This window comes from Zonotrichia albicollis, chromosome 4, assembly GCF_047830755.1.
Source record: "Zonotrichia albicollis isolate bZonAlb1 chromosome 4, bZonAlb1.hap1, whole genome shotgun sequence".
Taxonomy (NCBI): domain Eukaryota; kingdom Metazoa; phylum Chordata; class Aves; order Passeriformes; family Passerellidae; genus Zonotrichia; species Zonotrichia albicollis.
Window position 1 is genome coordinate 6,943,236 of NC_133822.1, and position 26,323 is coordinate 6,969,558.

The 26,323-nt window shown below is 40.9% G+C and overlaps 1 protein-coding gene across 5 annotated transcripts in view; it reads right to left on the reverse strand.

Annotated features, from left to right (window-relative positions):
• The window catches only part of USP6NL (USP6 N-terminal like), a 124,470-nt gene extending 99,890 nt beyond the window's left edge, over nt 1-24,580 (reverse strand). Inside the window, exons 1-2 of one of the 5 annotated variants that reach the window (XM_005489264.4) lie at nt 24,442-24,580; nt 19,118-19,207 (exon numbers count right to left, since the gene is read on the reverse strand). In XM_005489264.4, the coding sequence (XP_005489321.2) occupies nt 19,118-19,121 (4 nt within the window). In that variant the 5' untranslated portion in view covers nt 19,122-19,207; nt 24,442-24,580. Of the gene's footprint in view, nt 1-711; nt 1,488-9,567; nt 9,596-17,422; nt 17,649-19,117; nt 19,208-23,742; nt 23,977-24,441 lie in introns of those variants that run through there. The other 4 variants (XM_014268650.3, XM_074538730.1, XM_074538728.1 and 1 more) reach the window with 4 other exon arrangements.
• Nucleotides 24,581-26,323: the final 1,743 nt, after the last annotated feature.

A 26,323-nucleotide genomic window follows, 5' to 3' on the forward strand; every position in this document is an offset into this window, starting at 1 on the left:
ATTAAGATGTAAAAGACAAAAGAAGTGTTTAATCAGTTTCTTATTAGATGTCTGACAGATACCACAAAAGATGGCACTACTTTACCAAAGAAAACACAAATGCTCAACACACTGAAGTAAACAAGAAGAGTGTTTAACATCAATTGAATTCAAACAATCATTGATTATTTCAAGGAGTTTTTCATACACTTGCAAGAGGCATTTTGGATTTTGAAGTTAGTTGTAATCTAGAAATAATCTAATTGTAAAACCTAGCCAGAAGTGCAGCTGTGTACTTCCAGTCTCTCATTTCCTCAAGCACTAAAGAAGCCCAGTTTTGCTCTTATTCTCATTTAGAGCATTAAGACTCTAAAAACTATTTTGATGGGACTACACAGAATACGACTGCTATTTTCACCTCCTGAGCTCTCCTGACCGCAAAAATAAAAGAAAAGAAAAAAGGAAAATCTTTAGTACAACAGTAAGAGTTACAGATGCTGACAAACTCATTTTTCAGCATCATAAACGTCACTGGGATTCTCTTTGGGAAAGCAGCAGTTGCAAAAACTATAATAATTAGGCTTAATATAGTTCCAAGGCAAATTATAGCAGCTGTACATGCCACAACAAAGAGCATTTTTAAGTACCAAGTATGCAATTTAACTACAACCAAACTCCCAAAATATTTCTGATTTACTGAGAACACTGAGCATATCCCAGAGCTGCTCTTACCTTTCCTGGCAGCATCTGCTCTCCGTCTTGCTGGCGACACCAGATCCTTTACAATCTGTAGCACTTGAATCATTGCTCCTTAGCAAGATCAAAGGAATGAGGTGCTCCTCTAAAATTCCAACAGGTTTCATTACTACACCTGATTACATGGCTGTCTTCAGTATGCTCAAGCAAATCTGCAGCAGGAAGAACTCATCTACCTTCCCAGCAAGATTTCTGCCTGACGACTCTACAGGCTGGGGTGATGGATTTAAAGTGACTTCAGCACAAGGAGACAAAAAACTGCAGGCAGTCCTGAATGCATTTCTCCAGAACATTTTAGAATTGTTTACTGCAGAGTACACATACTGATTCTCTAAATAAAGTTTAAAAGAAATGATCACAAAGTAGCTAAAGAAAAGAAGAACCCTTGAAAGGAGGGCTGACAGATGCAGCGTGCTCCCCTAGCTCAGTAAGGAACAAGGGCGGCTGCATCCTCTTTTCAAGTCAGTCTCAGTTTGTGAAATTTCATGTAATGCTCAAACAGAGACTCCGGTGCAGCGCAGAGCCAGCGTCAGCCCCACCAACAGAACTAAAATTAAACCCAGCCTGCAAAAACTCCATCAGGCACAAGCAAGCTCCTGCTGAAGGCATTCATTGGGCTCCTCTCTCCCCCTCGAACAGAAACCTCTGACACCCTCGTACGTGACAGGAATTCTCACACACCAGGAGGGAGGCACGCTGCAAATCCTGCGAGGATTTCAGGCTTTCTCTCACCCACCACCAGAGGCCCAGAGAACTCTTTCAGTGTTAGAATGTTGGGGGGCACAGATGATGGACTTTGGACCTGGTAACATAAGAGATTTGATAACAGGATGCCTTGGCAAAAGCAAACAGAACTTTGAAAATTAGACCTAGATTGAAAGAAGATTAAATCAAACAGGTTTACTGGAAAAAGAAAAATCTCATTAAACTCTGCAAGCAAGAGATGTTGTTATATGCATAACTTTGTGCATGTGATTTTAGCCTAATCATTGCAGTACACATTACTAGTCTCCCTGAAATATTATATAAGTGTTTGTACCCCACAATAAAATCAGATTCTGATCACTGAGTCAGTCTCCCCATCTCTCTCCATCGCTGACATTTCAGCAAAGGTATTGTCATTACTTCTGTCAGGTAATTTCATGCAGACAGATTGCTGTATGTGCCCCACAACATTTTTAATGACATCTGGAAAATGTAGAAAGGCCCTTCAGAAGTGCCTTTTGTCAAAGCCTCTGCAGAGCAAACCCAAAAAAAAAAAAAATCCTGAGGAATCATGTTTTATGTGATCACTTGAAATAACTGTCAGGCCTGAAGAGGCTCTGTGAACTTCAGAAACTGAATTCCTACGCAGCACTGCGAGGCCTCGCACACACACAGATCAATTTAGGAAACCAACTACATGTTCTGAAAATCATAACATGAAAACAAACCACAGGCCACATTCTCTGGCCTTTAGACCTTCTGTTCCCATTGCTTAAGTGTTGGATGGGGAGGAGAAGAGGTCATCTCTTTCCATTCTTCCATCTCCAGCTGCTCATCACGAGCATTTCAGATTTTAAGATTTACTGGCATATTTATCCATGTCCATGTCAGTCTCTTGAATCACAGAGAGCACAGCAACAACAAACAATGTCTGTTATGCCAGTCCCATTCACAGCCTGCCCATTAATCTCTGCCAGAAGGAAGAGCAGCCCCAAGTTCTATCCTATTTGCTTAGTTAAAACAAAGACAAGTAAAATCCTTCTCCCTGCCAGGCTGTCCGGTTTCTTCTCCCACTCTGCAAACATTCAAGTGTCCACCCAAGAGGAAGCTTGAAGAAACATTCTTCAAAATGTTACAGACAGAATCCTCAGCTTTTTTATATTAAGAATAATTTCTAACTCCTGGACCTGAAGTTCAATTCCAGGTCTAAGACCAATGACTTTATACCTAGAGAGGTTTGGAGAAGATCACTACAAGCAGACCCTTCCAGAACAAGTATCATTTCAAAACATAAAGTAAGATGTAAAATGCAGGGTTGTGCAGTAAGGTTTACCTGGAGGTCTGTTATTTAATAATCCAGTGCTCAAAAATTGCTGATGGAAGAATTTTTTTTCCACAGTTACCTCACCATGAGGTGTTTGTTCTTTATTTAGTTGGGTAATCAAACAACTTATCTTCAAGTCAAAGATTTAAAACCAAAGGAATATAATTTTGTGCAACTATATTACATTGCAGATTTTCTCTAAAAAACTGACTTCTAAGTTCATGGTGCACAAAACACAACCAGTACAGAGCTACTAAACTTTTGATGGCCTTCATATTAACTTATTATGGATAGGAGGAGAAAGGAAGAAAAAAGAAATTAAGGCTGAATAAAATATTCAGTAATAACATCACTTGGCCTTCCAAAGCAAGAATACACCTTGCAGACCCTACAGTTGATTTTTAAATTAATTTGATTATTTCATTGCTACAGCAATGTTCTCAAGTGCTGGAACAAGGAGAGGATGGTGGACTGACAAAGATTAACAGTCAGGAAGGGGGAGCAGAGGAAGAAAGAGCTAAGAAGGCATGACTTGTACCTACTTTTGTGAAAAAATTAAGGACAAAATTAAAAACTTCAGTACCTATTCCCAACTGCAAAAAGGAAGCCACTCCTTTTTCTTCCAAACTGTCCCTTACCTTGCTGGTACAGGTCCCTGTCCTCCCTTTTAAAGAGAGACACACCAGAACTTCAGGACTGGAAGTCATTTTCACATCACACCTGCCTTCCTCAATGTGAAACAGTTTCCAAAGTTGGGATGCACAACAGTTTCCCTCTCTTCTTTATTGCGACAATTGGCATGTAGAAAAAAAACTGAAAAAACTCACAAAGCTTAAAATAATTTAGGAAAACGTAAACAACATTCCATATGCAATGTAAAGAAAATGGTGCAAGTCTGAAGCAGGCATGATAAATAAGAAATTTCAACAAATCACTGAAACTTTGAAGAATTACACAGTAAGCTTGTTGGCTGCTATTTGTGTTTCCTCAAATCAATTTATACACCAAGACAGCAGCACTAAACCTGCTTTAGTATAGAGGCAATACCAAAAAGACTTCTAAAAATAAAACACACTAAATTGTATGATTTCATCTGTTACTTGTGAGTCAGAACTTGGTTATAGTTCACTCTTATCTTTGACTGATACTGAAACCAACTGATACTTCCATACAATCTGTCACTACAACTGCCACCTCTCAGACCACACATCCTGATAAAACACCCACTGTGGGCAAGGATACACCAGATGGAAGTTCACACATACACAAGGTGAACCACAAGAAACCATGTCATAAATTCAGTAGATTCTGTTTGAGAAAAATGTAGTGCTACATATTCAGTGCACAGACCACTGATCTCTGCCAAACATTTTTCCTCTTCAACAGAGAGCTTGCTAAGCAATATGTGCTTGATGATGATCTTGGATTTTGCTTCTCTTCCTTGACTTCAAAACTGCAGGGAATACAGAAATCATGCACATGTTAACATGATGAAATACACTGGTATTGGAAGGGACAGTTAACCAGGATGGGATTTTATGGATCACTGTGTACAGTCCTTGACCTCTCCCAAGCATAATAAAAAGATGACCTGCATCCGGATTAGTCAGCTCTCGTAATTCAGAATAAAATGCTTCCGTTAACATAATTATAATTAAGTGATCTTTGGAAGCAGCTCTTTTTCATGAAGCACATTGCCAGGAGCTAACACATTTACAGCACAAATGATGCTGCAGAAGGATGGCTCAGTGGGTATTTATCAAAGGTACTTGACAGGGGGTGGGGAAGATCAGAATTGAAGTCTGGGCAAGACTTAATATTTTCTCTTTCACTCCCTTCTTCTAATCTGTAATGTTCATATATTCACAGCATTGTGTCTAGGCTATTAAAAACCCATCAAGAACCCTCAGGGTTTTCCCAGGCAACATAGCAGCCACCCAAAAAGTGCCTGCTTGTTGTGTCCTCGTTTACAGAAAGATGTACAAGCTACTAACAGAGAACAACCCAAGCCAGTGCAATGGCTTGAGGGCTTTCATTCATTGGAACAACAGCCCTGCACACATTAAAGCTGAGATGCAAAGTTACTGTCACTGTTATTTTCCCATCTCTTATCAATCTGAACTGTCCAGAATTCAGCTATTCTGCATATTGATTACTCCCAACATCTCTGCAGAAACCTGAGCAGGTCTCACTTTATCATCCTCCCCTGTGTTCCCCACAGCCAGAATTGTGTCCTTTTCCCTGCCTGCTGGACTGCACACATGGTTCAAATGCCAAGCTTTCAGGCCTGACACCCCAGGGAATGGAGAGCTCATAACAAAATGGGCAGGAAGGTTGTTGTGGTGTGTTTTTAGCTTCCGGGTCCCTTCCTCAGGTGTGCCAATATTCCCTTCCCCCTCGCCCCTTGCTGAGTGTGCCCTGTCAATCAGGTTTAACATTCCAGCAAGGCGTCGTGTGGTTGGTCCCTCAGGCCTGGGGGACATTGGATAGGTGTCCCTAGTCCCTTGAGACCCTGCCCCTTTCACCTGGTTGGTAGCTCACCTGTCCCCTCCCCTTCCCTTGTCCCGGAGCTTAAAAGGTTAATGAGACCATGCGGCCTCCATTCTGGTTGGAGCAGTTGCCCCGGTTCAGACCTCTGTAACCATGGAATAAACATCTGGATGCAACCCTCCAGCAGAATCCTCTCCTTTATCTCTTCACCATCGCCAGAAGCTCTCTCTCCTGAGGTCAACGGAGTCCCTGACAAGCCTGGACTTGCTCAGTGCCCTGCTGCAATCTCCAGCAGCCAAGGTATCTCTGGGGTAAAGCACCACAGAAGCCGCCTTTGGCTCAGCAGCGAGGGTCACACTGACCCAGGCACAATCTAACTGGTTATATTGGGATTCATATTCCATTAGAAGGTCCCAGCCCAGGGCAGGTCTGGCACTGATGATTCAATGGCAGCAGGATCAAGCATTAAGTCTTGTAGAAAGCAAACAAATACACAAAGCACTTCTGGTGACGTCAGCTCTGCAATAGAGCAAAGTCTGACGTTGGAGGCAGCAGAAGAGGATTTACAGGGAGCATTTGCCCTTTGGACCCTCCTCTCCGGGCTGCAACACCCAGAAGGTTTCAGCAGGCTGCAGTCAGCAGGGCTGTGGGCAGGGCTGGCCCAGCAGGGCTGGCTGGAACAGGGGCTGTAAAAACTCCGGAGCCAACAAAAGTGAGAGCACCTGCTCTTAATGAGCCATTGGAATGTTTGCTGTAAAGCTGCGGTTTCAGGAACCACACATGGCACAACTGCTTCAACTGCTTCACTCCCATCTCAGCAGAGAGGCTCAGAAAATGATTTTCCCATCAGGAACCACTCTCTCATATGCAGGATAAAAGTTTTCAAGAATAGATTAAAGGATTAAGGAAATACAAGTCAAGCAACAGGGAAGAGATTCTTTAAATATCAAATAAAAGGAAGAGTATATTATAAGAACATCTGCAAAATGTTCTTAACCAAAAAAAAAAAAAAACCTACCTGTTTATTTCTTTCAAAAACAATGAATTCAGATAAAGTCTATCCAGCAGCTAAGGCATGCACCTTAACTATCCCCACTATCCCCAGAAACATTTTGTTTTATTATACTTCTGTCTTTCCTGTCTTCAAATTATTATCTCAAAACAATTAGGCACTGAGCTCTAAGACAGGCTATATATCATAATAAAAATTATTACTACAGGTGCTATGAGGTAGGTTAGCTATTGTTTCTCACTAAAATTTTGAATTAATTTTCCAATCTCTGAACTGAAGCCTACAGCTTTTACTAAGTTTTCAATAATCTATCATAGTTGGACAAGAATTCTAGAGTTCCAAATCAATAACCAACTGTCCCCATAAATCTCTGAAACTTTAAATTCTTAATCTTCATTATTTTCTACAGATCATTCTTTGAAGCATGAGAGAGGCAAAAAGAAGAAAACCTCATGCTCTCAAGAATTCCTATGTGAAATTCTGATAGCCCTTCTTGTAAAAATGTTTGCACCAGTGACACAACTCCATTTATTATTCAGGAGATCATTTTTCAAAAGCGACTGCTTTTGGCTATGCATTTTGCAAAGCATCCAGAAAAATAAATAAACATCCTCACAGTCTTCTCAATGGTCCTTCAGAGTCAGTAACTGCTTAATCCAACAAATTTGCTTAGGAATATTTTTTTCTTCATTTCTAGCAGGTTTACTACCAATTTTAAAGCTTGACACTATGGCTGCAGATCTAGGAGCCTTATTTAGAAGGCATCTTCTAAAGAAGAGAAAGTAGCTTGATCTAAAGGCTGGAAAATAATTTCAAGAGAAAGCTAATTTTTTAAGGTCTGTTTTTCTTTAGACTTTAAGCATACAAGAAAGCTGTTCATTAAATTCAGATGATGGAAAACTTCACTCAATGGTCAATGAAAGTAATTCTACCTGTTCCAGGAAAAAACTCTACAAACCCAAAACAGAAAAACAAACGCTGTAACTGGGAAAAAAGGGAAGACAGAAAAACACAGGGCCACATCCTGCAGAGCTCAGGGCACTGAGAGAAGGAAAATTCCACATTGCACAACCCCATCCCTGCTCAGGGCCCTCACTGTCACCCCTCTTGCACAGTTCCCACCCCCTCAGCTCTGGCTACAACACACTCTGCACATGGCTCCAGACTGTTACAGACAGACAGTGAGTGTCCCAAAGAGCCACGAGAGCCAAGGGAACTGCCTGTGTAAATCACTTTTATCACCCTGATAACAGACACCAGACACTAATGGAGATCAGTATCAGAAGTTTGTGCTCATGTAAGTCTTGATGCACTCTTCCAAAAAAAAAAAAATTACAAAAAGAATAAAAGCATTTATAGATGTACAATTTATTTTTTCTTCCCAATCAATGTGTTTTGTACCTGTCACCTCCATGACCAAAGGGTACTGCTTCTTCCTTGCTCCTGTATCTTCTGTAGAACTGTAGGTTTAGATGTACAAGTGCACCTAAGCTGCACCATTTAGCAACAGTTCAAAGAGTTCCAAAAGCTCTTAGATATTTAATCCATAAAGACCTGGCAAAAGGAATAGCTCAGGCTGCAGTGCAGAATCCCTTAGATACAGAGCTACTCATGGTTTTGGGTCTAGGTGATAAGGATTGTGTTAAGCAAGCTACAAAGCATTATGAAGATGAGTAAGAACAGAATCACAGACTGCTATTGTGAATCATCAAATTAATTCAATTTCTTTCTCTTCACACTCACACCACGCCCTTCAAAGGGCACATGGTCACTTGATAAGGCTCAAGAAATGGTCAAGAAAGCAACAACAAAGCAAATGAAATTCCAGTCCCACTCCCCATACCCCCAAAAAAGGTTATCTCTAAGCAGTCCATGTTAAATGATTGAAAAAATAATGTTTGGTGGGGTTTTTTTTAAACAGGAGGAAGAAAGAGGATGGTAGTACAAGATCTCATCTCAGTGCATGCACACACGCCACAGGATTTCTCAGTTTTCCTCACATTAGGTGGCAAGTTTCCATATAGCTTCAGCTGCAAATGAAGATCTTTCTGAGAAGAAAAAAGTTGCATACTAGAAGTCTCAAAAAGAAATCAGACATTAATGAAGTTGTAATTACAATAACAAAAGCTATTTAAAATATATTCACCAATAACATGCAGCATTTCAAACAGAATATGCAGCAATTTTCTACTGCCTGGATTTGGGTCATGGCTGTAGTGCTAATCAACAAATTTATCTTAAGCTAAAGGATATCATTAAATGTTCTGTCAAACCTAAGCACACAGAAAGAAGCCACACAGTCATTAAAGACTTTTTTCAGTTTTGCTATATTAAACAAAAATCAAAACTATTACTATCTTACATGTGCTAATACTGAAGTCAAAGTACATTCATTAGTTTAATCAAGCACAGACTGATAAAAGTGAATGTGTGTTCAAATCAAAGAAAGAAGAAAAATAAAAACTTTTAATTTAAACCCTTACTTGGTTTCCTTTTGAAGAAGATATGAGACTAATAATCTTGTACCTCCCTGAGGCAAAGAAAAACTAGGAAATTCTATGCACAGCTATTTGTTAGCAGGATTAAATCCTTCACTGCATGTACATTTCTAGGCTGATATTTAATCCAAGCAATAAAATGCAGCTGTAGAGAGGCACCAGGAAGAACATCAAACCTTATTAGTCCACTGCAAAATACACACTACTTTTATTAAGCCCATGTATTTGCAGCCACAGTTTGTACAGCAAATAGTACACAGTGTGGCTTCCTGTCTCTGCAAGAAAAATCAAAACTTTCAAAACAAGTTTTTGAATGCTTTGTAATAGGGTAATCTAAGGCTTAAAATGGCATCTAACCCCACAAATGCAACCTACCTTAGTAATGAAACAACTGTTACAGAGACACATTCAAAGGAAGAACAAATTCAACATTTCAAAAGTAGCCAATGGAAATTAACCCAAAGGTCACAGAGAGCAGGAGGGAACCACCCTCCTTTAAAAGGAAGTACCTGGGTCTGTTTGCTTCCTGCACTTGTGTTCTGAGGGCACACACCATCACCTGGCACTTTCAGACCTCCTGCTCTCCTTCTGTGGTCACTCACAATGCAGTCTTTCAAAGCAGATTGTAACTCATGTGTTTTAAAATTCCAATCATGCTTACTATGACTACTTACCTGCTCCCACTGTCAGTTCTCCTATTCCCTCATCAATGAAAAAATGGAGGAAACACTTGGGCATCTGAGATTTCTTTAGTCAGCTTTCCCCTTAAGACAATCAATATATCCAAATGAAAATTGTCCTACCTACTTTTTCCATGCACAAGAACACAGGAACCTACTAACACTGTCCCAGTTTTGGCAGATGGAAAACTGCAGTGTATTTACTGTTCTCTGTGTTCTCTGCAGCTGCAGAGAATTTATAATCATGCAGAGTTTCAGCCAACAACTGCCATGTCCAGACAAGAAGGGTCCTCACTGTACCCAGTATTACACTCAGGCACTGCAACCTGGCATTTCAACTCCCACTGGCACTACAGCAGTGCTGCAGGAACAGAGGGGCCATCATCCCCCTTTGCAGGGGATTTATCCTTGTTAAATTTCACTGAATAACATCCAGGTAACCTGGCCTTGCTGTATCATCCACTGCACATACAGTGTTAAACAAAAACACAAATTGTGTTAGTTCTTCTAAATGGATGTTCCACTTAATGAGTGATTGCATTAAAAAGAGGGGGAAGAACATTCAAGAGCCTTACAGTGAGTTTCACATAAATATTATCTCTTTTAGTTTGTTTAAATGCACAAGGAATAAATAAATACTGAAATGTCACTAAAAGTGACTCATTAGCCTTTGCTCTAAAAAGAAAACTTTCCTACCACATACTTAGAGCAAAATGTACAAATATTTCTGTCACTGCTTCTGACATAGAAAAGGGAGGTGGGGAGCAGGGAAGGAAGTGAGGAGGAAATAAAAAGCAAAATTGACACTTTTCAATTTGTACCTCATCTTTTTACAGCAATAGACCAAATTTCTTCTCTCCTGTCCTTCAAGACCATGACATCCCTCAAACATTCTTACAGTAATTTGATGCAACTGGGGAAGAGAGGAAGCTAAAAGCTTGTGTAGTTTTTGCAGCCAGAGATCAAATACCGTGAGCTGGAACTGCACTGAAGCTCCCAAGGCAAGCAGGGTCTGCAGAGCAGCCTGGCCACAAGCATGGCTGGGGCACAGCATCACTCCAAAAACTCAGAGCTGCAGCCCACAAGTGTCACCTCCAAAGCCAAATGTGGGGGACAGCAGGAAATGAAGGTTATGCCATGGTACTGTTTGTGCAACTCACACACAGAAGCACCACAAAATAAAACTCCTCATATAATGCTGTATAAAATTCTACTACAAAGAAAAAAAGAGAAGGAAAAAGCTTTCTATTGAATGCAACAGAACATTCTGGTGAGAGACTGACTTCCCTATGTCCCTGAAAATCCTGGCAGGTCTGACTGGTGCTCAAAAGAGCTCTGAGTAAGGCTTTCAGCACTCCACCACAGAATTAGGCAGGTTTTCAAAGAGCTTTTCAAGGCTAAAACAGAAAGACTGCATTCAAGAATCCTCTCCTATGGCAAACCAAAGTGCTTTATTAAAACAAAGTGCCCTCATACATTAGTGATCTGTTAGATTAATGACTGCCCTGGCCAAGGCACTGAGGTTCTACAGCGTGTTGGTATGCCTTCCTTTCTGGAGACCATTATGTAATACAAAATAAAACTGAGAGGAAAAAGGAAGAGAAGAAAGAAAACAACACATCACACCAGCTTCCCAAACCAGAAGAACTTGGGAGCTCTACACAGATTTGTGCTTGCTTCAGAAATTGTGAGCAGGACAGGAACAGGTTTACCAATAGCCCTGAAAAAAACTCCCCTGTTATCTTGCCAGTCTCCCATATAACTTTAGGAATTAGAATACCTTAATTACAGGGGAGAGGGTCCTTTGCAATGAGAGCTTAACCAAGCCTTATAATCAGCTGACTGATAGGATATCAATCCCACCACTTAATTGCAGCTACTTTGTTACCACAAACATCTGCAATCCTTGTAAGTACTGCAAGGATAACAGGCTGGATAGTTTTGGATAGTTTAAGTAAGGAAAAATCTCAAACAAATATGGAGCAAATAATCTCACTGACATTACTTACATAACCCCACTTCTGGCAACAACCCCAAATATTTTCCAACTGTGTTACAAATCAAAGAAGTTATTTCCTATCAGTAGCAGGGTAAAGTATGTCAAAATAGTTTTTCTTGAAACACAGTCAATTTAGCTTAAAATAACCACACATCTTTTAAATCAGGTGCTTTGTTTCTTGAATATGAACATGAATTACACCATAAAATGAGACTGCAGCTCCATTATTTTTCATAGCTGTGATAAAGCTACACCACTGAGCAGCAGTACTTCACTTTTCTTACACAGTGCTGCATGTTAGTCAGTCATTTGTATGGAAAGTGAGAATCAACATGACCCACAACAGGCAAGGAAAGTCCTGTGAGCACCTCATTCAACACTGCTGTTGGGAAAGCTCTTCTTTAGTCCATTCCTAATCCTTCCTCCCATTCAGCTGCTTTGTGAATTCTTTGGTTCAACAGGAAATAACACCACCATTAGGGAGCTTAAACCTGCAGCCTCTGCAAGTGCTGCTGCAGTAACTGCAACCTTGTGCTGTGACTGCACAGGGCTTGGGCAGAGGAGGGAGTGCCCACCCAAACACCCACATTTGTAACTGTTGCTTTTCAGCTGTATTTTAGTCGGGAATTCCTGCATCCTTCCCCCTTTGGAATGCACTTGAACACCAGGCTCAAGTTATCAGAGGATGAATAGGAGCCCAGAAATATGAATTGCTTCCACAGGGGCAGACACTTGATCCTCACTGCAGAGAACAAGGTCACAGTGTTCCTGTGCTGCTCCCTCCTTCTGCTGCAGGAGCACCAAAGGCCCACCATAAAGGCATCATTGTGCCATGCTCTGTGGAAAGGGGCACACAGAGAGGCCCAAAGACTAAGATTTAAATTAAAAATTATGTAATGGGAGAATATTATCATGCCAAAGGCATGTACTCCTGTGTATGCCAATTAGTCATAGTAATTCAGCACTCCTAACTGGCCATCAGTCAAAACACAGGCAGACAAATGTTAAAAGATTATTCTCCTTTATTTATAAACACATCAATAGAAGATTTCTACTATCTCTAATGTAGGTATATAATTTTACATTGTAAAGAAAAAATAATTACATAAAATATATATCACAACTAAAACATGTAATGAATGTTTAAATATACATAAATTACTACCACAACCATCTTTTTATCATCCTTGTTGTTTCAGAGACACACAGCTAGAGGATCATAAAGTAAATAATTTGTAAACAATCCAACCTTAATTTCCAGTACAAACATGGCAGAATAAATGAAGTGCAAGGGCCTAAAAAGAACACATTTGGGGAACACTCTGTGTATATAAAAACACTGGAACTCCAACATCATTAATGATGGTAATTCTCCTGCCACAGCTCTCCTGTCAGCTCAAAACTAACAACAGTTTCCTGCCAGTGCCAACATTTTGGTTTACAAACAGAAATTACATCTCTTTAATAGTAGGTGTCATGTTGCACTAATTTATTTAGAGAAGCTCCATGAACCCGTCAGGAAAAAGCCCAAATGAAAGAAGATAGATTTGAAGTTCCCTTTATGAAAAAATAAATTAAAAAATAAATGTAACACCTTTTAAAAAATGTTCAGTCAATGTACCTGAAATGTATGCAAAGGGTTTTATAAATTTAACTTTACTCTACATTGATTAATTTAAACAGTAAATATTTTACAATACCTCTTTGTTAGCAAAGCCCTATAAATGTGACATTACTGAACTTGACCCTACACCTGCAAACAGCTTCTGGGTGTCATTAATACATTTTTGGTACCTGCAACCTCCTGCAAAGATGCAGCTTCATTTCAGACTATGGAGATTGAAGTCTTACTTGGTCCAAGTAAATACATGACAGAATAAAAGTCAAAAGCTGTTTATCTGCCTCCTTCACCTAAAAATAAATTTTAACTGCAAGGGAAGAAACTACTTACCAGCCATAAATATCCTAAAATGTGACCAAAAATAAAGGAAGGATTATGAAGGGACCAAAAATAAAGAAAGGATTATAAAAACAAATTCTAAAAATAATCTTAAGTCTGTTTAAATACAGACAAATTTTAAAAAGCTTTCCTTTATGTTCTGATTTATTAATAGCTGTACTATGAGAAAAATCCACAAGGTCTGAGAAGCTGCATTGTTACATCAACTGAATAAATAAAAATCCAATATGATAAAATGCAAATATTAAAACAACAAGTAAGTTTCTATTAACATCCCTGCATTTCCCCCATGTGATACATCAGCTTTGTGCAAAGTATTTGGGTTTACATTTTCTTGCTACTCATGCACCCTGTGTATTCAGAGGAGCAGTTTAATTACAGTACTGGTGAGAAACTGGGTCATCCAAGATCTGATTAGCCCTCTGGAGATGCCTCTCCTTGCTCAGCACAGAGGAAGCCCAAGATTTCCACATTCCTCAACAACTTCAGCTTCAGTTCCAGCAAGGCAAAAGCAGCATTTAGCAGAATCTCACCCACAGACATTGATCCCCACCCCTGCAGGGCTGCAGTGCACCCAAGGCTGCAGCTACCTGGGCAAGAGCTGAGGGAGCCCCCCAAATTCCAGTCAGCCCCAAGAATGCTCCTGTAACAAGGAATAATGCAGCAATTCAGGCAGGAAAAGGCCACTGATCCATTGCTGGCATGGGCAACGTTTTAAAAAGGTCATGAAATTTTAAGACCCTGAGTTCAGCCTTGGCTCCTGCAGCCCAAACCTTTCTAATGAAACTTCAATCAAAACTTTCTTGGTGAGACCACAGAGATTTCTGTAACTTATTAATTCTGATCTCTGAATCTGTATTTTGAGTCAGAAAATTCTCTCCAGCCCAGCTGCTCACAGCCTCACCAGGTACCAGCTGCACTATAAGGAGGAGATGAGGAACAAGTAGCAGTACCCAAAAAAAGAGATCTGAAAAGTTGAGGCAACACAGAAGAGCAACAGTGAAGCAAGAATGAGTAACAAATCTCCTACTACAAGATTGCAGAGCCAAACAACAACATGTCTTTTTTGTGCTTCAACACCCCACTAGAAAAAAGTTCATACAGATGCAAGTTCTGATGTGTCACTACAGTTACAGTGGTGAATTCCCTTGACAGCTTCAATAAAAGAGGAAAAATTAAAAAAACACTGATATTATCAATGAAGCAATTTTTAGGGGGTCACTAATATACAGTAGTTTGCTATTTAAGAGTCTTGTGAGTTTCCTTCTTTTTCAGATAGCTAAGTTGCAAGAGAATTACTATTATTTAACTCTTAAACATTTTTACAAACATTTCACAAGTCTTCAAAGTCACCTTTTGCAAATCTGCATTATAGCTCTTTGTCCCCTGTATCCAGTAATTCTTTATTATTCACAGCTTCAGTTTTTCATAGAGAACTACTACCTCAAGTTTTAGGAAACATAACCCAGGACACACAATAGCTTCTCTTCTATTTCTCAAGTCACCGTTTTTATGAAGATTAGAAGATAACTGTGCTGTGAAACCACAACAACTGTGAAAACACTTCACTAACTGTAGCTTCAAATTTGCATTTTATGACTAAGCTTTCAGGGCTCATAGTTCAAAACTGAAACAAAAACCTGTCAGATAATAATCTGACATCCTTTAACTATTCTTTATTATTATTATATTGTTAAAGTATTTTAGCTTATTTGTAAGCTTTCCCTCCCCAGCATGCAGCTGTCTCAGTGAATCAGAACTTAGACTTTTTCCTTTCTTTTATTCAATCTCAGCTCATTGCAAAGTCATGACTACAAAGCCTCTTCCACCAAATCATTCAGTTATAAAATTATTTGGAAGACTTTACCCACACTACATAAAATGCACAGGCACCTTCACGCTGGGTAAAACAAACAAAGTTTATTTCCCAGTATTTTGTTTATGAACAGTTTGCCTTGGTCCTCAGTTCACCACAGATTCTTTCTGACACAGCAGGAGGGGACATTGGGGGTGAGGGGGAAAATGAGCAGCCTTAATTCCCAGGCTTTCCTTAGGACAGGGATGCCCAGGACACTTTCCTCAGCTGCAAGCACAGGAATAATCACGTTTAGAGTGTTTGGGCTGGAAGTGACCCTCAGATCACCCAGCTCCTCTGCCCTGCCATGGACAGGGACACTCCCACCTGACCAGGCTGCTCCAAGCCCCATCCAGCTTGGCCTACAGGGAATCACCACAGCACTGCACCTTCATCTGGCTGACCTTAACGTTTGTTTTAACTCCCTAGTTCATTGCTCATGAACAGGGAAATGCCAGCCAAAACTATTTCTTTACATACACTATGAGAATACAGAAGAAAAGCAACAAAATCCATGTTTTCAGAAATCCCAAAACCACAAGGTTCCTCTGTGAACACAGACTAGGAACACAGGGTATGTAACCAACCATCAAACAGCAGCAGCCTTTAATCACACCTCTGTGGGCTGGATTTGAACTGGAGAGAAAAAATCTGTCCATCATTACCAGGCCACACCAAGCACTGGCAGAATGTGAGATTACACTGCACAGCAGCTCTGTGTTCCCTCACACAAAATGTGTTCCTACCCTCAGTCAAACAGAAAGAAACCTGAATTGATGGGAGTGAAGCACAAAGAAGCAGGTGATCCTCCCAAATGCAGCATTAAGTTTTTAATGTGTCAGAAATAAAACTAAAAGCAGAAAGACAAAGTCAGGAAAGAAATATTGTGTATTGTAAGTTGGCGCTGCATCTTATAAATTCAAAGGGAAAAAAATGAAGATGTCAGCAGCTTGTTGCAATAGTGTGCACTAACCTGAAATTTCACTGCAGCAGCTCAAATAATTTCATTGTACTGACCTTTGCTCAAAGGAGAACAGCACAGGAAAATCCCCAAAAAATAAAGAGCACAGTTTATAACATTAAGAATTTATCATGATGCTACACATTTTCTGGCCACTAAATATCTGGAGAAAATGCAAATTAAATCAACTCTTTCTGTGGTGGGACACTCTAGGAGGTTGCATCCACCAGGATTTCTCTGACAAGTTATCTTTAAATAGAAAACAAATCAATAATCAACTTCACCCAGCTACACCTGATACTATTACAAACCCTTTAAGGATCTGACCTCAGTGTCCTTTAAGGCATACAATGGAAAAGCACAATTTCAAATACAAACCTGTCTTACCCTTATTTATGAAAACAGACATTTACAAAGCTGTTCCACAGAAATAAAAGCCTCAACAGTGACTGCCTCAGTTTAAACAGATCTTTTGTATTGTCCAACAACAAACTATCACTATCAATGGTGAACTCTGCAAGCTCTTCCCAACACAGGGAAAGATCCACTACAACAGCAGCCAAAGCAGGCTATTGTAATTATTTAAAAAGTTTTAAAAGTAATTCTTTCATTCACTTTCAAAAAGAAATTAACTTATCATTGGCTTAGAAATAAGTATGTGTGTGTTTCATAAGTACCAGGATATTAACAGATTTATTTCTACAATATATTTAAATAAAATAACAAGCTGTATGTAACAAATTTTATATGGAAAACAACAAATATTATATGGTAAAAATTACTTCATCTAGTGAATAAATTTGGAAAAAACCCAAATAGATATGATCTGCCTGTGAAGAAATTTAGGACAAATATTAGAAAAAGGATTTAATCATTTTAGGACTTAGCATCTAGCACAGCCCTTCAGAAAGAGCAATGGAAATATATATTGAATCAAGTACACCACTAGAAAATAAGGATTCCATCATGTAGCCTGCACATAACAGCATTCTGGAATTTTCAGTGCCCTTCTGAAGGCTGAGATTGCCTCATTTTAGACAGATTTTTTGTTTGAATGCCACTAGGTGATGCACAATTTAGGAATAATAGAGACTCTCAGCATTTTTAACACACCTGGCTGTTCTAGGTGCCCACAGATTGATGAATAAGCACACACATAATGAACTGTACAAATCAATGCAATCCCTAAGCTATGGTACTTACCTTACTGACTGAGATATTTAGGAAAGAGGAGCACAAAACCAAGGTCTGTGCTTAGAGTTCAAGTTTCTCTCAAGTAAACCATAAACTAAGAAATTCAACATCAGCCAAACAGAAACCATCTCATCTTCTCTAAAGCATATTTTTCAAGAGTGGCACTGTGTGTGGTGCCCCTGAAGCCATCACAGCACCCTGCACTGAAGGACACCATTCCTGACCACCACAAACACAACAAAATGTTGTCTTGCATTTGAATAAGGATCTTCATTCTTCCTAGTGAACAGCTGAACCCTCCAGCCTGGAACCAGCTCAAAATCTGACCAAACCAAGGGTGTTTTGCTCTAGCACTGTCTGTGTGTGCTGTACCCAAACAAAAATCACCACAGCAGCACCCTGGGAGTCACATGAACACAGCAACTGAGAGTCAGTTATTGCTTATGGGTCAGACTGCACACAAGGCAAGGAAAAACATGAAATGAAGATTCACATCCAGGGTTTGACAAATCAGGATGTTGGAAAAACTGCCTGGAAAATTGTCATCTATGCAGTACAGCAAATTAAACATCAGAAAGTAAACAAGTGTGAGTAGCAATATGAAAGCAAATAGAAATAAATCAGTATAAAAGCTAAAATAATTCTACCTATACCAGCATGAAAAATTACACCAAAAAAAAGCTCAGAAGAGTTTCTGAACTATAGTTCACAAACTCTTCTGAGCCTTTTTTTTGGTGTAATTTTTTCTCTGCTGCATTTAGCAAGCATTTCCTTCATCATTCTTTTTTATTTCCAGATGTCAAGAGCAATCATTTTTCATTTAGTTTGACAAGAAATTTAACCAACAATTTTCTTTACTCATTTCCTCCCAGAAACTCAAAAGGTCTTTATTTTACTGAGAAAGGATATAATTATCCCATGAACAAGATGCTTTGCCTTCAGCACGTTCAGTGCAGTTGTGCTGAAGCTGAGCTGCTTTACAAACACAGTTCCTGTGCAAATGAAGTTTTATCCTCATTTCCACAAGAGACAAGGCCAAGCAATATTGCTGACAGAGGCTGCATGAGGAATTCTCACATCTGTAAAACTTCTGAGACATTCAAATACTCAAAGAGTTCACTAAAAAGAGGTTATCTCACCCATCAGATATGACCTAAAGCAAAACTTCCTGTGCCTTTCATTTGGTTTTTTCCACCAGAACAGACATTAAGTCACAGTTTTCAGTGGCTCAGATCATTCCAATACATGCCAGAATTCCTATACTGGAATTTGAGTAGCATATTTATTATTTTTCCTATAAAATGAAGTCCATTGATTTTATGTTGGATTTTTACCAGTTATTTTCATTTCCTAGGCAGTCACAAATTTTGGAATTCTTAGAAGGCACTTTCCCCTCAGAGTTACATGTTTTATTTATACTGAATAAAACAAACATCATCCTGTTACAGAACTCAACTTCTTGAAAATGAGACCAGACTACAGAGAAGTCTTACAGAGCACACATTGATCAAAAATGTGCAGATTAAAAATGCCATCTGCCAACTCTCAGGTTTATTTGGTTATTTTTACAGGACTGAAGACACAAAACTCAGTGTGAATATTTTCAAGGAATAACCACCTCCCAAAAGCTACTACAGAAGTACAGTTCTTCTAAACTACAAATTAAGGGTTTGCTTTTTTTCTGAAAGAAAGAAATCTACTCACTCATGACTGGAAACCTCTTTGTATATAATCCAAGACGGGTCTTGAAGCAAGGTATTTTGTTGGAGAAGGTTTCTCAGAGGTATACATGTCCTGAAGTGGGAGGAAAACAAAAACATCATTTTTTCAACTTCAAATCACTAGAATATATGTTTACATATAAACTGTCTTTCCTACTCTCTTTTCATCCTCTTTATTAAATACAAAAGGAAAACAGAGATGTGTTTGTTATGACTGGGGAGCTTTAGTGCTTATGGATGTATTTGGCTGTTTATCAACTCAAAATGTGCACCCTCCTCTAACAATCACATTATAAACTTGTGTATGTACTCTGAAGAAAAAGTGCTATAAAATACAATGTTTGTTATCTCTTGGGAGAGTTAAAAAGTTAAAAGTACAAGACTACAACATAGATATAGCAACTGAAAATTCCTAAGTGGTATTTTGCTTCAGCAACCTCAGCTGGCAACACAATGCAAAAAAACTCCACTTTTTAAAACAGAAGAAATGCAATTGAGATTACTAAATAAGCACATTTGGCACTCACATCAAACATTTCCTTCTCAGCAACAAAACCTGAATGAGCTACCATTGCTAGCAACCACAAACCTACAGTTCCAGCAATTCCTCATTGATTTCAAAACAAGATACCCAAGTAGGGCAGATATGGATTCACTAACAATAAGCCTGGCCCTCCCTCAAGCCAAATATAGAGGACTTAATCTCCAACAACGACAGCACAGCAAGTACATTTTGGAAAATTTATTATATAATCTCCCTCCTGCTGCTAAAAGCAAGTTTATCCAAGTCTGATTGAACAGTTCAATGAAAGAAACTTCACAAACAGCTGAGAAGAAGAAATCCAACAGATCTACTAAGCTGTACAGAGCTTTCTTCTAATAGCTGCACAAATGCAGACTATCTGTAAATTAAGGAATATTATGGGATAGATTTCCTCTTTTCAAAACAAATCAGAACCTGCTGAACCTCACCACCTGTGCTAATCCAGCCAGATATCTTGTGCTGACTCAGACTTCAAGTCTCAACTCTCCTGATCTCTTCATGCTCAAAAAAAAAGCAAAGTAAAATGCAAAAAAGACATAAGAAGAGATTGAACTTTTCCTAAATTATGACTTCACATAACATTTACAGAACTACAGCACATAACAAAGCAGTACAGGAACTTCCACGGGACATCACAAGAAGGTTCCTTTATCAACTGCTAAAACAATTTAAAAAAATAAAATAACATCAAAGCCACACACACCATGAAAAAAAGAAATCCAGCTGCCAAAAGGAAGCCTTTGGCAAAGCTGCAGATTGAAAATTACAACCAAGTTTTTGCACTGAAAAAGTAACTCAGGGAAGAGACTCAGAGAGGAAAAAAACAGCTGAAAAAATCCCCACACAAACATTCTAAACAAGCAGAGATGAGCACAAAGCCATGAGCTGCTGCATCAGTGAGGAACAGTTTGGAGTGCAGGCCCTGTCAGCTTTCCATGAACGTCTCCTAAATTAAACATTTAAGCACACACAGCCCAATCAGAAGTGAAGTGTCTGTTCAGACATCTCATTAGAACTTCTCAGCTTCCTCTTGATTACTGGGGTCAAAATTATCAAATGTAACTCCCGGGACATTTCATTATTTACTGGGCCAATAACACCTGTTATGTTAAGAACATCAGATGGATCAGAGTCCAAAACACTTCTGACCAGTTTCACACCAGCTTGGGGCCCAAATTCTTCTCGAATCTTATCCATCATCAACTGGAAGACCAGAGTTTCCCATTCAACTTGATTTTCCAAAGGCATTATCTCACCCTAGTTTTGTAAACACAAACAATACTCTGCCTCTGAGCCATGGTGTTACATGACATTTTATTGTGTGTACGTACAGGAAAAGGCTGTTCATTAGGAAAAAACAAAACAGCAGCTCTGAAAACCACTTAAAGCTAATAATAGCTTAATTATGCACCCTCATGGCTTATAAAAACCTTGTCACGTAACGCTGAGGAAATGAGGTGGGGATGGTACAGAGGCTCTGTTCCACCTGAATGTGTGAGAAGTGAAGGCTCCAGGGCACCAGAGCGACCTGACCTCCAACCCAGCCACCACTGCTGCTCCTCTGCTGCCCCCAGTGCCTAAATATTCTGTTTAGTATTGCTAACATCTGTTCAGCACACAATGCAGACTTCTGGGAAATTCAGCTGTTGCTCTCTGAAATAACACTGTGTGTGTTTTTATGTAATTTCCCTCGTAAATAACTTCAAAAAAAAAAAAGTTTTGTCTTTCATTCTTTCATCTGTAATTTTGAGTACAGCAATAGCAAGCAGTCTTGAAAGTCAACACCACCAAACAGCAGACAGTCTCTGTTTCCCATTGCATTGCAACAGCAACACCTTTACCAAGGGATGTGTGTTGGAAACTCAACTGTTTTCACTTTGCTTTGCTCTCCATTGCATTGCAATAGCAACACCTTGCCAAGGGATGTGTGTTGAAAACCAAACTGTTTTCACTTTGCTTTATTCTCTATTGCATTCCAATAGCAACACCTTTACCAAGGGATGGGTGTTAGAAACTAAATTGTTTTCACTTTGCTTTGTTCTCCATTGCATTGCAATAGCAACACCTTTACCTAGGGATGTGTGTTAGAAATTTAGAAACTGAACTGTTTTCACTTTGCTTTCTCAACAAACCTGATTTATTTCAATGCCCTTAGAGTTCTCTCCTATACAGAAATACCACCAACTAGTACAAAACAAAAAAAAAAATTCTTACTTGTTCAGTGTCTTTCTGGAAGACACCATCTTGGGAAAACATTTAATTCAGAACAGGGCCTGACACTCTCTCTGCTTTCCCTTGCAATCAACAAGGCTATGATAAAAATAAAAAATAAAAAACCAAACCACCAACCCACCCACACATACCCTTGATCTTTGTCTTTTCCTCAAGAGCTAACCCCTGTATTCCACCTCACATTTCCTCAGTGACACACATCTGCCCTCTCACTCCTGGGAGCATCACCCCCAGGGGCTGTGACACTGCTGGCACCGAGATTTGACAGGAATTTTACCTGCAATGAGCAAAGCTCTTTGCAACTTCAAATTCACACACACAGTACATTCAATTACCTGTTTCCATAGCTGGTGCCAGGTCTCTTTTTTACCCAATACTCTGTTTCAGGATAATTAGCAGGAGCCAGATTGCCAGCAAATTACAGCATATTGTACTTCTGTGCAGTATGATTCTACCCAGAGATTTTCCTTTCAGCTGGCAATTAAAGATTCAGCTCTAGCCTGTGTGTGTGTAGCTGCAGGATCTGTTTAAGTTAGATACTAAGGAGTTAACATTAAGAATTTATTCCCCCAGTTCCCAAGAACCAGCAATCACAGGAGCAGCATGCAACTGCCCTGCTTAAACACACAAAGACAAAACAGCCCAAAGAGAGCCTGCCTTGCACAAATCACTGTTTTAGTGTCATTTACTGTCTTCTTTAAACCAAACATTATGGCCCCTCACAGAACACAGACAGATTTCAGAAGCACTATGTTTTAGAGTTGCACAGATAGCTGGTTGGCAAAACATTAAGTCTGAAATTGGTGGTTTCTGTGCTGTGTAATCAGAGGGCAGAGGAACAGCTGGTTAAAAGGCAGTTCTACTAAATACTTATTTTACACTGCATCTCAGCTGAGCTAACTTTAAAGTTATAATCAGAAACAACAAAAGTTAAAAAGGAGTAAAACTAAGTCACTTCAGAGCACAGTTATTAAAAAGAACACAACAAAAACGCCTAATATAGCACCAAGCCTCTGAGAACTCCAGCTCAGTAAAATGCCCGAGACAGCACAAATGCACAATTCACAACGAAGTGCAATTGCTACTGTTTCAGAACCTACAGCGAATCACTGAGTGGCCACAGATGAGGAAGCACATGGAAGCACAAATGAAACAAGCCCAACGACACACCCTCCTTTGTTCATAGCAGGAATATTTACACTACAAAGCGTTGAGGCAAATCGCCTTTAGTTTCAGGCACTGCTGATTGGCCGCTGTGTTTAATACACACACGCCTGGCAGAGTTGGAGTTTCGACTGACACACAGCAGCTCTAGATTGCAGGGCGCGCAGCAAGCTAAAAAACCATAGAAAACATTTATTCAATATAATTATCCTAACTGAAATGATCCTCCACGGGATGCATTCGTTGTGAACAGGGCAGATGCGGATTTGTTTTCACTCCAGTGTAATTCAGTGAGACTGAAAAGCAGCTTCCCTCACAGGCAGTTTTCAGTGCAGCTGCCTCCTCCAAGCAGCAAACGGCACAAAGAAAGTTATTCTCGAGCATATGCGGGTGAACAACTGGTACAGGAGTTTGGAGACAGTGATTTTTAAGTCACCACTTGACTCTGGTTCAGCTGGCAGCTCAGTGCCTTCGGTGGTTTTCTACAGGCAGCCATGCGCGCCACAGAAAGAACCTGAAACACCTGATAAATAATTGGCTCTTTGCAGGCAGTCCCAGCGGAGACCGAGGGCTGGGAGAGGGCCATGGAGACCCAGGGCTGAGCACAGCGTGGGGGACGCCCTCTGTCCCAGCCCACCGCTGCCAGCCTGGCACTTCCCACCACATACCTGAAGTATTACAACAAGCGGAGGAGGGAGCAGGTACAGAGAGAGCAGCGGTGCCAGAAAGTCACATTAAAGGGTTCAGCCATAGAAATCCTCCCTACTCCAGACTAGGGCGGCACTGTCGCCTCCCACATGGCCAGAAGAGGGGGGGCTCAAGGAGGCCCCAAGTGTCGGACGGACCTACAGCCGTGCCTCCCTCAAGCACACACCCAGAGGCACAGCCCCCAGCCCCGCTCTGACTGCGGCCCCTCACGCCGCCACACCTCACTCCAATCTCACAACGGGACCAGGGACATCTCCACAGGGCTTCCCCCGGGCTCCCCCAGCACTCCCGGCTCCGCCGCGTCCCGCAGCGCCCCACGCGCCGCCCCCTCCCCAGCAGAAAGAGCCTCCAAAAACACACACACACCCCTCAGCTGGGAATGGAACAGTCCCAGCACCCCAGTACCCTGCGGGAGCCGGCTCCCGCCACTTCCACCTCTCCGGCCTCGCGGGGGGTGCGCTCCCCCCCGGGGGAGGATGGTAGCGCCCGCCTCCCCTCAGCCGGGAGGAACCCGCCCGCCTCAATGGAGGGTCCGGCGCGGCACCTCCACACACACACACGCGGCTTCCCCCCCCACCCAGCACCCCCGCAATGGACGGGTCCAGCCGGCCATCCCGGGGCCGCACAATGGCCGGAGCAAAGTCGCGGCTTGTCCCTACCTTTGCTCGGCTTCCTCCTCTTCCCGGGGCCTCCCTCCGCCGCCTTCCCCAGCGGCGCGTCCCTGCTCGCTGCCCCGGGACCGGCAGCCTCCGACCAGGAAGTGCCCCGATGTGACACCGCCGCTATGGAAACCCTCCCCGCCCCCGCCCCTCCCACAGGGCTGACCCGCCGCCGTCGCCATCTTGGGCTGGGGACGAGGCGCCTGCCCGGGGCCGGCAGCCGCTGTGGGGAGAAGGTGGGAAAAGCACAAAACATGCAGGGTGCCCTCAGAAACTCCTTGGCTGTGCTGCATCAGCTGCCAAGGCTCCCGGTATGGACACCCACTGTCCTCTGTCCACTTCTGTGCTCCTTAGTGTGACACCAAAAGCGTCGGGATAAATCAAACTCCCGAACTCTTTATTTTATAGTATTGGGGGGTAGGCGTTACTTTAATCTCAACAGATAACTCCAGCCATATACTCCATTTCCAAAACTTTTCACTCACACATTTTCAGCAAGTGAATTATTGTTCATTGGTTCTGAATTACATAACTCTCTTCATTAATTACTATACTATTAGTTATTGGTTTCTTGCTTCAAGTGCTAATTAGTCCACATTTTTCAGCTTTTTTATCAATTTTCCCTTGACAGAGTCTGCAGTGTTAGGCTGTAATATCTTTGTTAGTCAATTCTAGTTACTCCAATATGTCCTTGGAGAGCCATAAATTTTGGATTCTTAGTGTCCAGCTTTCATTGAAGATTACCAGGGTTAGTCTAGCAAAACTGAAAAGTTTCAGTGATCTAACAGTAAGTATCAAAAGAAATTTAGCAACGTGCTGGCTGAAGTGGAAAATTGCACTACTTGAGACTAATACGCTGGTTTTTATTAATTAAAACAATTACTTAAAAAATTAATTAGGAAAGTGATATAATTTTCAACAATTCTTCCCTTTGGAAGTTATTTTAATTATTTCTTTTAAAATTATTTCTACTTAAATCACTGAATATTTGGCAAGACTTACTGTGACCGACAGTGCAGCACTGGATGGCAGTGAAGCCAAGGAACTGGGATCTCTGTCCTGGCATGTGGGTATTGGCCAGAGGATCAGGAAAAACCAGGAATTCCCAACTCTTGTTAAGTGTGAAGGAGAAATACCTTTGCAAGGAAGATTTTCAGAGTGCCAAGACAAGTGGAACACTCGGAAAGTACCTGGTGCCTGACAGAATTAGCTGTGCTGGAGATAATCTTTCCAGATAACAAGCAATTCCCTAATAATCCAGACAGCATCCAGTGTACACAAAACATGTCGTCATGTGCCAAGTCATTGGGAGTGTTGGCATGGAAGGAGGGAGAAGAAGAAGTGGGTATTCTGGTTTGGCAGACTGCAGACACATGAAGAAACTATCTCCCATTATGGCCCTACATGGAAAGACTGATGGAGGATTTCTGGAATTTAAGAAAGCCAATTAAAGAGGGCCACCAAAAACTTTTAGAGGAGCTTAAAGAGGAGATCTTCCATGCCCTAGCAGACCAGAGTCTCTGCTATTAGGAGCAGAGAGAGAGGGGACACCCCACCAGATAACCTCTGGTTTTACCTGCATGGAGAAGACATGAGGAGCTGGGAGGGAAAACCCAGCTCTGCCCTAGCAGCAGGGGTATGTGAGTTGAGAAGAGGAATTTGACTCCCACAGGAAGCTTTTAAAGCATAAATGCTGCTCCAGTTTCTGTGGGCAAGCCCCTAGGCACAGCAGCAGGGATGATGTTATGTCCAAACCTCTCCAGGCCAGGAGGGACAGGATCACTCATGTAGCTGGCAAATCAGGTACAGCTCCCACTGCTCGATGTGTAAGGTGCTCAGGAACCTGGAAAACAAGCAGGATTTGGAAATGGAGATGGATAGA